Source organism: Talpa occidentalis, unplaced genomic scaffold, assembly GCF_014898055.3.
Source record: "Talpa occidentalis isolate TD23 unplaced genomic scaffold, MPIMG_talOcc4v2.1 talOcc4.8, whole genome shotgun sequence".
In the NCBI taxonomy this organism is placed as follows: domain Eukaryota; kingdom Metazoa; phylum Chordata; class Mammalia; order Eulipotyphla; family Talpidae; genus Talpa; species Talpa occidentalis.
In genome coordinates, this window is record NW_023605194.1 from 108591779 (window position 1) to 108604614 (window position 12836).

The 12836-nt window shown below is 52.0% G+C and overlaps 1 protein-coding gene across 7 annotated transcripts in view; it reads right to left on the reverse strand.

Moving 5' to 3' along the window:
• Positions 1 to 4451: 4451 nt before the first annotated feature.
• Positions 4452 to 12836, reverse strand: part of ARHGAP10 (Rho GTPase activating protein 10) — a 253278-nt gene continuing 244893 nt past the window's right edge. For all 7 annotated transcript variants that reach the window (XM_054690276.1, XM_054690272.1, XM_054690274.1 and 4 more), the window contains 3 exons: positions 11507 to 11659; positions 10346 to 10437; positions 4452 to 6802 (listed from right to left, as the gene is read on the reverse strand). In XM_054690276.1, the coding sequence (XP_054546251.1) occupies positions 6714 to 6802; positions 10346 to 10437; positions 11507 to 11659 (334 nt within the window). In that variant the 3' untranslated portion in view covers positions 4452 to 6713. The remainder of the gene's footprint in view (positions 6803 to 10345; positions 10438 to 11506; positions 11660 to 12836) is intronic.

Consider the following 12836-nt stretch of genomic DNA (forward strand, 5'->3'; position numbering starts at 1 on the left):
GAGCTCAGACTGACTTTTCATGAAATCAGAATTTCGACGTCACGAGGTCTGGAATGGAGACTGTCTGCATCAGCTTTTTGTATTAACAAAGTTACTGGCTCTTTGTGTGTCTCCGGGTAACTTTGCTTGATTAAACAGCAAAGCCATATTCTAAATTCACTGTTGAATGCCTGTCCCGGTCCAAATTGTCTGTCTGCTCTTATTTTTGTACCATATTGCTCTTAAAAATCTTGGTTTGGTACAATTCATAATTCACCAAAACTTCATATAATTTAAAAAAAAACACTAAATTAGTTTAAAATGAAGCAATTTATATCTTTATGCAAAAACATATGTCTGTCTTTGCAAAGGACTGTAAGCAGATTACAATAAATCCTTTACTTTAATCACCTGTTGTTTTGGAAACAGTTCATTGGAATGTCTACAGGACACCTGGATCCTGTGCCCTTCCAAGTTGAGTCCATGTGCTTCTGCCTGAATCCAAGATGGGGTGACAGTTTTTTTCCATGTGAGAAAAGTACTGTGTCAGCCACATGTCAATACTGTTTTGGGACTGAGTAGAGGCCTTATTTTTTTACTGTTACTATTCGGGGCACTCAAGTATCCCTGTAACTAGTAGCAATTGTTACCAGGTAGCTGCTAAATAATGTACAGCACTTCCCGATTTCTGTGGTTTCAGTTACCCATAGTTAGCCATGTCTCAAAATACTACAAACAGATATTCTAAGACCATATTCACATATTTCATTGCAGTGTAGTATAGTACTATTATTACCTTACTGTGCCTAATTTTTATTTTTTTATTTATTTTTCTTTTGGTGGGACCCTCGCCGGCAGCCAGGGAACGAACCGGCGCTCCAGAGGCAGCCTCGTAGTCCATCGCTCAACCACTGCGCCACCAGGGGAGGCCCACTGTGCCTAATTTTTAAACTTCCCCTGGGGGTGTATGAGAATGGCAGTCTGTGTGGGGTTCAGTGCTATCTGAGGTCCTAGCATCTCCCCCACTGGCAGATCCACATGGCCTATTATCATCACGATCACATGAAAGTGTGTTCGTTGTACAGACTCGCGAGTAGGCCAGACACCCGTCCAACTCCAGCATTCTCACTCTGTGAGCTCTTCTCGCTGTCTCACCCCTGTCCTCAGGCTGTCTGCTCCCCACCAGCCGGGCTGCTTCTCATCCTCACACTCCTGACCGCTGCCCAGGATGCCACCCATTCATAAGGACCACAGAAGAGTGTAAGCCATTATTAGTTCACTGCACAACCAGAAAACATTTCCCACGAGATAAATGCATTTTCAAGGTGTCATTTAACTGGTGATGATTCAAACCATTTGCTTTTTGAGAGTAACAAATCCACCTTTGCTTTAACACAATAGATTTGTGACAAAGCTTATTCATCAAACAGCACAAAAAGAAAAAACTTAAGTGCTGTGCACAAATCCATTTGTCTAACATCTATAAACGAAGATAATTTTCTTAGAAAATTTGACCTATTGGGGTGCAAAGTGTTTCACAGACCACCCCTCCTGTAAACAAAAGCAGTCTTAGGCCATGAGCCCACTGAAGCGGGCAGGAGCCACAGAGCAGGCATGCTTGGTTGAAGTGGGAACGCTTTTTGAATAGAGCAGGCTTCACTCTTGGGTCAAGTATGGATGTTTCTAAGAATTTCTAAAAGTGCTCTCAGGCCCAAAGAATCCAGCTGCACATTTAAGAATCCTCAGTCTCTGCCCCTGAACCAGCCAGCCACTGCACAGGCCCAGTGACACATCTATAATTAGGGGGCTGGTAGCTTCTGTATGTTGAATACCCCTCAAGCAAACAAAAACACTGTCCCTTTATGTTACAATCAGCTCTGACATACTTCCTGATAAACCACAAGTATACACAGACTAAAATGACTTGATTACAAGGATCTCTGCGAGTATAACAAGTAGCTCAAGTCATCGAATTGCAAGTGCAGCAGTTTTCTTAGAAATAAAAGTGGGTGCCTTCACATCGGATAACAAGCAATTCAGACTGTTACCTCTCAGCTCGGCCAAAGTCTGGACCCAAAGCAAAGTGAATAGTGGAGCAGAGGAGCAGGTAGGTAGGTGGCTGCGGACCACCCCCAAACTTGGTGGTTTCAATGGGCCATGGCTGATTCTTGGGACTTCATGAGTAAGCAAAGGCCACTCCGCTGGGCGGTTATGCTGGGCTGCGGGCCCTATCTCTGCACAGGAGTCCAGGGTTGCTCTGCTCCATGTGGGCACATGGTATTCTGGCAAACAAGCCTGGGTTTATTTTCCTAAGAGGCAAAGCTCTGAGGCAGTGGGGAAATAGAGCACTTTCGAAGTCTCTGCACCATTTGCTCCTGTCCTATTGGCCAAAGCTAGTTACAAGGCCAGGCTCACAGTTGGCATGGGTGGGTTCCCCTCAAGAGCATGGATCTGGGGTGAGGAGTGAGATCTGGGCTTATGAAATCAATCTACTATTAGCAATCACTCAGATATTTTGTCATAGAACTTAAGTCACCAAAACAGTGATTTCCAAGTTTTCCATGGGCTGAAAAATCCATTTGGATTTTCACACCCTGAACCAGCCTGGTCCAAAGACACGGCTTCTATGAAAAGTGGCTTGATCTGGGTCTGATCACACTCCCCTACTCCCCCAAGTGTGGGCCTCCTGTGTTTTCTCAGTTGCTAAATCCTCCCAGAAGGGACAAATCTAGCAATACATCACCGAAGTTCCAAGAGCAGGTCCCCTGTTGGACAGAAAGCCCATCAAGTTGATCTTCTGATAGGAAAGATGTCGTCTTCTACCCAGTAGACTGTCACACTTTAAGCCAGAGATTAAAGCACCGGGAGAATCTGCCAGATTACCCAAGTAAGGTAGCAAAAAAAGGTAAGAGTGCTGACAGGCATCTGAGAAAGCAGGGCAAGGGGCAGTCGCTGAGGACATGGCCCGGAGTCACACCTTCGGACAGCGGGCAAGGGAAGATGTGCGCTCGGGAAGATGCAGAGGCCTGGAAAACACCTGGCTGAGGAAGGCGTAACCCAAGCTGATTCTGAAGACCTGAGGGGAGCCAGTAAGGCGGAGAGACTTGGGCTAGCAGAGGTGACAAGGCTGAGAATAAGGAGACAGCATGTGCCCTTGGGCAGGAGGAGATAGGCCCAGAAATGCAGGGCAAAGAGAACAAGCAAGGGAAGGCTTTGAAGAGATTCTAGGGGGCAAGAAATGAGGGGCTGGGAGATGAGAAGGGGGGCAGAAATTAAACCACCCACCACCAGGACCTGGGTTCTCCCCTCTTCCCCGTTTACTAAACCCAGTGTCCGGCCCCGCACCCCTCAAACACTTACCATTCATTATCACTCGTCACAGCCTCCCGATGGGGCCAGCACTGCCCTCTCCACAGAAGGACACTGGAGCATAGAGGGCAGCTGAACTTGTCCAAGGTCACCAAACAGACTTCAGAATTGGGTGTGTTTAGCTCAAGGCAGGCACTTGTGGCTACTCTGCTCCCTAGGGCCACAGCCCGGGTGACATAAGCAACAGAGATTCAGTGTCTCCCAGCAGGGAGGCCACATGTGCAAGATCAAGGTGTCCCCTGGGTCTGCTCCTCCCGAGGAAATAACCTTTTCCAGACAGTTTTTCTCCCTGATGTGTAGAAAGCCATTTTCTCCTCATCTCTTCACCTTGTCCTCCCCCCATATGCCTGCCTGGGCCCACATTTCACCTTTTCAAAAGGACGCGCCGTTGGACGTCAGCCCAACCCTCCATGGTTACACCCACAATCATGTTTTTTCTAAATGAGGTCCATGGGGTGTGGACATGGACCTGAATTCAGGAGAGGGCACCCTCCACCCCAACATTCTCATTCTCCTGACTGGCCCCCAGGGGCAAGACCGTGCCGCTGAAGGACCATGCAACCAGCTACCTGTGCACAAACCTCCACCTTCTCCTGTATAAATGGCTAATTCCTCCCAGCTCAGCCAATCACTGTAGGGAAAGAATGAGGTGAACCTCTCACTGGCTCAGACAACCCCTGCTTTCCCCAACATGCCAAATGGCAGGGGCTCCTGACACCTCCAAGGAAGGGGTGGGGATACAGGCCCCACAAGCTCCTTCCTGTCACAGACTGCCAGGGGGCATCCTGGCTGACACCATCAGACACCAGCCCCGCAAGAGCCACTCCAAGCAGGAAATACAGAATCTGAGTGTCCTCCTTTGCCCAACGCCCAGTCCGGCCTCATGAGAAGGCACTCAGGCTGCAGACCTGGTGCAGGGTAGCTGAGTGAGCGGGGCAGCATACCCAAACCCCCCATGACACACCTTGTTCACCTGCTGGGAACCTGAAGATCTGCCAGTGTTTGCTGGATGTTCTGGGCCAGGGCCCAGGGACACCCCTACTCTGGCCAGCCTGCCCCACCCTTCCTGCTAACAGAGCAACCCACCCCTCCCCCAGCCCCAATGCCATCCAGTGCTTCCTGGCTCCCAAAGAGTTTGCAGTGGCAGCCCCTGCAGCTAGTTATTCTGAGGCTTGATGCCAACATGCTGCCAGCCTGTGGTACACAGGTGGCCCTGGTCACCAAGTGCAGGCCTAAAGCACTCACAGCACAGGCACAGCAGCGCCTGGCACCATCGCACCAGCGGTGTGATGGGCAGCTACTTGCATGAGGGAACCGTTCTCTTTCTGGGAGGCAGGGACAGAATCATAGAGTTCATTTAATTTGCCCCAGATCACACAGGTGGCCAGATTCGGTGGCAATTTCCTTGACAGAGTAAATGGTAATAAGTACCTTAGAGGGTTAATAGCACTTGGAGAGGCAGTAGGTTACCTCACTCTGAATGATGGGAATATTCCTCAAGCAAGCACACAAGTCCAGTCCTTGTTGGAAGTTCTTATGTCCACGCCTGTGGGGATCCATCCATTAGAGATACAGCCAGGCCATCACTCCCTCTGCTACTGCCTCTAGGCTTTGTATTTACCCCCAGAGTTTCTGTAAAGTGGGGTGCACCAGTAACCCCTGCTCAGAAGCCAGTTTTCCCTTCTATATCCCCAAGCAGTGGGCAGGGAGTACATCTAAAAACAGGACAGGGGAGGGGAAGTTTATGCCACCCCCACGCCTGGCCCAGCTGCCCAGTGCACAGGCCTCAGGGCCGGCTACTGTTCAGCAGCCCTGAGCATCTCAGCTCTCTCAATACTTACCACAGTTCATTATTTTAAATTGCACCGCACTGAGCTTGTCTTTACTTTTATGTGCTTCCTGGATCCTCTTGAGTGGGCCCATCCCCCTGTTCACATAGGACCCCAAACTTGACAGCCTGTGCGGTCTCAGTAAGGCGACTTGGGAGCTGAGACGCAGCAGGCTGGTGGATCAGCCGGCCTGGGGAGGAGCAGAATTTGTCCTCCCTGTGACAAATTCGCAGGTGACAAGTCCAACTGGCCCAGGAACTGCCATAGAGAAGAGGCGCACCAGACCCCCAGGGCAGGCCCTGGCTTCAGAATCCTGAAGTCACCAAAAGTGAAAGCCACATTCCAAGGGCTCGTGACCAGCAGACCAAGGAGAAGTCCCTCTTCCCCGGAGGCCGGGCGAGCCTGCTGCTGGCGTCTGGAGGCTGCGAAGAATGAGCGCGCATCAGAGCCACCCTCACTTGGGGCTGCTTCCCGCGGAGTTGTGGCCGAGGCTCCTCCCGGAGGGTCTCAGAACTCCAGAGGGAGACGTCAGTACCGAGGCCTGGAAAACAGAGGGGCGGGGAGAGGTGGGGAGAGTCGCACAATAAACTGTGTCGTGTCGGGAGGGCCGGCCTCCAGGGCGCAGGAGCAGCTCCCACACAAACCAACAGCAGGCAAGTCCCCACCCAGCTCCCTGGCCGGGGGTCACGCAGGCCAGGGGAGAAAGGCCCTTTCAGGTGGCTGGAGGCGGCCTTCCAGGAGGGCACTTGGGAACATGCTCAGGTGCCAGAAGCGAGGCTCCTCGTCCATCATTTCTACCTGCGAGAGCGCCGGCATCCCAGGAGAACGCATCTCCATCCAGCGGCTGCCAAATCAAAACACGTTACAGAGGGAAGCAACAGCACCGTCTCGTCCGTCCCCCCACCGTGATCACACAAATCAAATAGTAAATTACATTTTATTTTATTTACAGAGACCTTGGGGCAAAAAGGTGGTGTCTGGAAAGTAGCACACAGGTGAGAAGCACCAACAAGAAGCCTGTTATAAATACGCCGTGTGCGCTGGGGAGAGTGAGTCTGTGGTCTCCGGCAGGCCGGTGAGGAAGGGGCACCTTCTGGGCTGAGCCCACTTAATACCCTGCCCACCAGCAGCGGCCACCTCCACGCCTCCTCTGCCAGAGCTAAGAGCACCTCCTGCAAGCAACACTCAAGGAAGGGCAGGTAGGTCCGTCTCAGATCTCCAAGGGGATGTACGGAGGTGTTCAGTGGCACAACGGCCAGTGGAAGAGGTTGTGCTGGCAGAAGACACCCCCTGTCCTCCCGCTAGAGGCTGGAGAAGGAAAAAATCACAAGTCCCAGGCTTGCCGAGGGCAGAGTCCTTTCTGCTCATCTTCTCCCACGCCACAGAGCACTCATCCTGGCCATGCGTCCCTCTCCCCCCAGCTCTGGCAGTCTGCACCCCCTCCCCACCCCCGGAGAGCCGATCCGTGATGTGTGATCCCCCTGTGTCCAGGAAGGCAGGGGCCAGGGTCTGTGTGGGGTCCTCACAGGCCAGGTGCTACAGCAGCTTGACATAATTCTGTGGAATGAGGCCCCTCTTGCCGTTCAGGGTGCCCTCCAGCCAGCCGGGTTCCCGCGAGGTTTGCACTGAAAAGGAAGAGAAATCATTTTTTACCAAAATGCCCACGAGTACTTGCTTCCTGTGTATTCACTGTAGAGAATGGGGTCCATTCTGGAATATCTTGTCATAAGGTTTTATTTAATAGGATCTGCTCTTTGGCCAACACGGTCCTTATCCACAGCAGCCCACCAACCCATCTCTCAGCTTCCGGTCTGGCTCCTTCCAGGCCACATGCACAAAGGAGCTCAGAGAATGTTCTTTATCATAAGTAAAGTCCAGGCCCACACAGTGAGATAAAAGAGAAAGGAACTGAGCTACTTAATTTCTAAGAATCTCTTTCCTGTCTAGACACCAAGCCAGGGCAACTCTAGGCCTCCGATTCTGTCTTCTCCAAAGGCCATAAACTGATTTCTTCTGTTTTCTGAATGAGTCCCAAAGGGAGGCGGCACTGCAGGAGCATTCAGGACAGCCAGAAGATTCCACATGGACAAGTGGCACAGGAGAAATGTCTCAGCGTTTCAGAGCCACCTACACATCACGGCCCTGCAGGAGCCAGGGTTCCTGGCCAGTCTCACCTCTGTGCACACAGGGTCATGCACCGCCTGGCTCTCTGGAAGCAGAGGCCGGGTCTGCCCAGCAGGTGTCTCCAGAAGGAAGCCCCTCTGGGTCTCCCTGGTGGTGCAGTGGGTTGAGCGCAGCGCTGTGAAACTGTCCGCAGCCTCCGCAGTGCCGGTTCGATTCCCAGTCAGCCAGGGAGATACCCACATGATGGGGTATCTCGCCCGCTGCTCCCCTCAGCAGTGCTATCAATCTGTCCGCCTGTTCTGCTCCCTGCTCTGTCTCTGGTGAATGTTCTCACCCTCCCACAACTCTGGCCTGTACCCCAGCTGTTGTATAAACAAAAATAATTCTTTAAAAAAAAAAAAAGGAAGCCCCTCAGCCACGGGAGCAAGAGCTCCACCAGGCCAGGTCCAGCCATGCACTTTTCACTGGCTGTAAATTCTCCAAGAAAGCAACTGTCCCCCGAAGATGAAAGTGCAGGCACACTCGGACAAGGATAAATCCTGCTCAAGAGCCTGTGATTTAGAACTGACCCCAGAAACAGCAAGGTGGGGCAGCACCACAGGAGGAGCAGCCCACAGGAGATGCAGAGCTCAAGTACCCCTGTGGGGAGGGGGCATAGGGAAGGGCATCAACACAGCAACCAGGCACCTGCCAAGCCGCCAGCCTCGGGAAGGGGCTGAGGAATGGCTGAGACGCCGGGGTGCCCTGGTGAGCAAGGCCAGACACAGCTGGACACAGCATGGTGGAGCCACGGGAAACACCTTGGCTCAAGATGCAGCCACGTCCCTGGCACGCCAAGACACTGCACGTGGGCGTGCATGAAGCACACACGCATGTGTTTGTGTGCAAGCAGATGTGTGCTTGTGTGGGTGCACACGCAGACACACACCTCTCATAGGCATCTAGTACTTAGAGTCAGGCCACTGCAGCCTCCAGGCCAGGTACCTCTCAGCACTTTTCCTGTTACTCAGGCTAACGGGACCGGACCCAGGAGGGGTGCTGACCCACACCCGAGGTCTGTGCGCCCAGGGCAGTGTCCCTGTGCCCAGTGTGGCTTTGGTCCAAGTCCCTGCTGGTGATGACGCAGGGTGAACCACCCCACTCTGGCAATTTGAGACATGTGGGTGGTAAAGCAGGTAGTTCGGGAAATATTTTCTTGTTCTTTAAAAAGGAACACGAAGGGCCTCCCTGGTGGCACAAGGGGTTAAGCACCGCACTAGGAAGCAATCTGCAGCCTCTGTAGCACGAGTTCAATCCCCGGCCAGGGAGCAACCCACATGGCGCAGCAGACCTCTCCTGCCTCGCCCGCTGCTCCTCTCAGCAGTGTATTTCTATCAATCTGCCTGTTCTGTTGCCCGCTCTGTCTCTGGTGAATCCTCTTACCCCTCTGCATCTCTGGCCTGTGCCCCAGCTCTTGTATGCATGAATGGATAAATCTTCAAAAATAAGTAAATAAAAAATAAAAAAGAACACGAAGAAGAGGCACCACTTCTGCTGGGGTGGCGGGTGGCCGTGATGCCCGGAACTGTCGCGCCACCTTACCCCCAGCTGGGTGAGCAGGCTGAGGACAGTGCAGCAAAGCTGGAAACGTCGTGTCGCTGAGGGCAGCTTTAGGAGGACCAACCCCGGAGTCCCTGCTTCCAGACTTCTTACTGATGAGTCAGTCCTTTTTTATGCCTGATTTAGTGATTTGTGTCAGTTGTTACTTGGGCCAAAAACATCCCAGCAAATACACCTTCTACGCAGGTAAGCAGTCGACCAGTGACACTGCGCGGGGGGTGTCTGAGGCTCCCACAGAAATCTAACCACTCAACCCACCCAGTGTCACTTCTCAAATAGAGGAGTTCCGTGCTGCCAGCTCAGCTGCCCTCCTGCTGGCTGGCGTGCTGGTGGGTGGTAGACCTGGGGCAGGGAAGCTCTTTGGCCCCACTGTCCTGGCAATGTGCCATGCTTCTCCGTGCTGGTATAAAGAGGAATAATCATGCTTCTATTCCCAAAGCAAAATTTCTCCACAAAATACAAGTCTGTTGTCTATGGGCTTTTTTTTTTTTTATTACAGTTGCTTGTTTTCTGATGCTATCAGGAGCCTCTGGCTCTCCCGGGCTCACAGCACCCATCTAGAACAATCTATTCTACATGAGGCAGCCTGCTTTCCTAAAAAGAAAAACAAGGCAGGGCTGCATTACTGACAATATACCACTATGTGCTGTGTTGACACATTCTAAACATTCTGGCAAATCAACCATCCCATCCCAAGCCTCTGAGGTTCTCACTGCTTCCCCAGAACCATCTTGGGCAGCTACACACAGACAGACAGACAGACACACACACACGTGCACATACATTCAATATCACCATTTCCACAGCAACCAATGAATTTCCTAATGAGCAGGACCTGGGAAGGAAAGACTCAAGAGGGAGAAGCAAAGAGACATCACTGAACCATAAGAGAAATGAGTGAACTATTAAGCCGGGCAGAGCTCCGAAGTGTCTGTATATTAAACACTCAAGTATAATCAATGGCCTGGTTTCAATATGCAAAGTCAACCCCCCTATCTAGAGATTCACATGCTGTTCCCATCAGCAAGTCATGGACAGCACCTGCCTGCTAAGGGAATTACAATGTCTCGAGCATCGTCCACCTCTCTGATAACTCTGACTTGGTAAAGCTGAGGCAGTTAGGAAGCGTGGCTGGCGATGCTGGCGGCGGAAAATGCGGATGGCAATCAGAAACACTTCCAAACTGCGAGGGAGCCCTACTGTTTACATCGGGAGAAAGACTTTCTAAAGACCAGAGAGAGCCCAAAGGGCTGAAGAAGTGACTGAGGCCCAAGAGTTACAGCAGCCATCACGACAAGGGCCTGGCGTCAGGCCCTGAGGTCTCCCATCCCGGCTGCAAGGGACAGACTCATGCCCCAGACGCCACACACCAGGGACCACTTACTTGGGATCATAACCCCCAGGTCATAAAACCCAGTATCCCACAAAACCCCATGAACACTTACCATCCTCAAAAATTGCTCCAATTTCAAAAGATAATTCTGAGCTGTGTTCTGCCTCACAGGGATACACCGCACGGGCCTTTCGGCTGCTGGCGCTAGAAGGGGACATGAGGACACAGGTGAAACCAGGATAAGCTGGGAGAGAGGCGCCTCCCCTCCCAGATTAACACATCTCGTGTCCATGTCACTGGTGGCGTGTTAACTCCTTCCAGAAAAGAAATCAGTTGGGAGGTGAACTTCGGGCAAAAGCACAGCGCTTGGTTGTCCAGGAAAGGATGTTTCCACATTGCAACCTTTCTGCAGGAAGCCTCTGAGAAGCTTGCTTGGAAGCTCTTCACCTGGCCCCCCTCTGCAGGGTAGGTGCCGGCGCCTACGCTGAGACGAGCAGAACCACACACGCATTTATTTCCTAGACACTGGGAGTGCCTATTAGGAGAGTGTCTTGAGACAGAAGGCGAGCAGAGGGGCACGCATGGCCAGTGCGTCAGCTACGCACCATGGGCCCCACTCGGCCTAGACCCACGCTCAGCCTCCACGCTGCTGGGTAGGGGTATGTCGTTCTCATGAGGGTCTTCTTTATGGAGAGCCCATCACTCCTACCCCCCAGAAGGCATATCAGGCTCAGCACCTCACTACTTATCACACCATCCAGTGTGCCCTGTGGGAAAAGGGCCTTCCGGGCAAGGATGAAGGCTGTGCTGGCAGCCAAATCCACCTGTAGGCGGCCCCCGACTGAAGAGGGGGCAGCTAAAGGGAAGAGACCTGCAGCCGCCTGCCCTGGAGGACGGGTTTGCTCCTGGGCCTCTGGCCTCACGCCTGCTAAATGGCAGCCATATTAACTACTGCCTCCAGTGCCCAGTTTACTTTCCTTTAAAACAAAGAATGTGCTTTATATCCACATATAAACAGTTCGTTCAAAATCAGTGGTTTCATAAAAGCACAACCAGACCAAAACAAAGTATGTCCAGGTATGTGTCATGTGAGGCAAATTTCTCTTACTGAAGAACTGAGGCAGACAAGGCTGTAAATGTCCTCTCCACGAGGTCCAGGAGCAATGTCCTGAGCAAACCTTCTCTAGCAGAGAACACAGGGCTGGCCTGTGTTCACCCTTGGGCTGGCCCAGCCTCTCTGCCCCCATATTCTCCCCAGATTCCAATCACATACCTTTCAGGTGGCTTTTCAGCTACAGAGGCAGGAAGAAGGCTGGGCAAAGGTGAGGACTTGGGTGAAGGAGGCGTAACAGCTGGGCTGCAGCTTGGTGTGCTTGGAGACTGGGGGTTAAGCCACTGGACCAGAGATGGCCGGGTGTGGCTTGGGCTGAGGAGAGAAGGTAGAAGGACAAGATTAACACACAGGCAATAAGAAGACCAAGCACAGAGCACCCCGATCCTAAATGGCTGGGGTGAGAGCTCCCTCATCTCTCCTGATAACAGGCCTGTCGTTCCAAGAACCATACCCCAAAACTAGAGGTGCCCTATCACCCTTATCCAGAAGATCTAACCTTGTCCATCCCAGCACAGTGAGAGTTCATGAGCTAGTACACCTAGAGCCAGTTGCCTAAATGAGCTAAAGACCTACATGAGCGAGTACACCTAAAACAGCTGCTTGCATGGGTGACCCCATGTTTTCTGCTCACAAGGAAAGCCACGAGAACCTACAGTCAAGCCCGTGTCAATGGCTCCAAAAGTTAACGTTTTAAGCTCTTTTATCTGGTCATATGCATCTGGCGACGCAGAAAAAATGGCCGCTGGACACTGAATTCTTAGAGAGGAACAGAGCCTACTGTCAAGGGGAGACACCGAGGAGCAACACAACTCCTGGATGACCCCCAAATTCCTAAAATGTGCAATATTTCTGTAATTTAATGTAAAAAGGTCAGTAAACAGACTTCTGGAAGTGCCTCCAAACACAAGGCAACAGGCAGAGAGTGCAGTTACCTTAACCAGTGCTTCCGCACTTAATAAATTTTTTAAACATGATGATCTGAATTATTTTCCAAGTATCTCAAAACCGGAGGCTTGTGACCAGGTGTATGAAGTTTACTGCAGCAGGCACAGTGCTGAAAGCTGTCACTTCGTCTACCCCATTTTCAACACGTGTGCATTCAATGCTCGCCCCGATGCTGGTCACCTGAAATTCACCCTCTTTGGCTAAAACCAGTCTCCATGAGCTTCCTTGTCTTCCACATTCCTGAGTGATACTTTTGACAGTTTCTTCTTCTACAGCAGAGCCCGCTTTCCCCTTCTATTGGAGCAGCGCCCAGGTGTTGCCTTCACAAGTATGAGGCGCGCCACCCTCACCGCCTCACGTAACCATAGTCTCCAGCCAAGCCCCCCATTCCCTTCCTCCAACTTGGCCTGCTCTGCTGAGCATCCTCAGCCACCTTAGATGCCATCTGCCCAATCTGCCTCCCCAAGAACTAGAGTGCCCCCTACCCGCTAGGGGCACTTCTGACTGTCTGTCTGCCTGCAGCTGCCCTGACTTTACAGAGCAC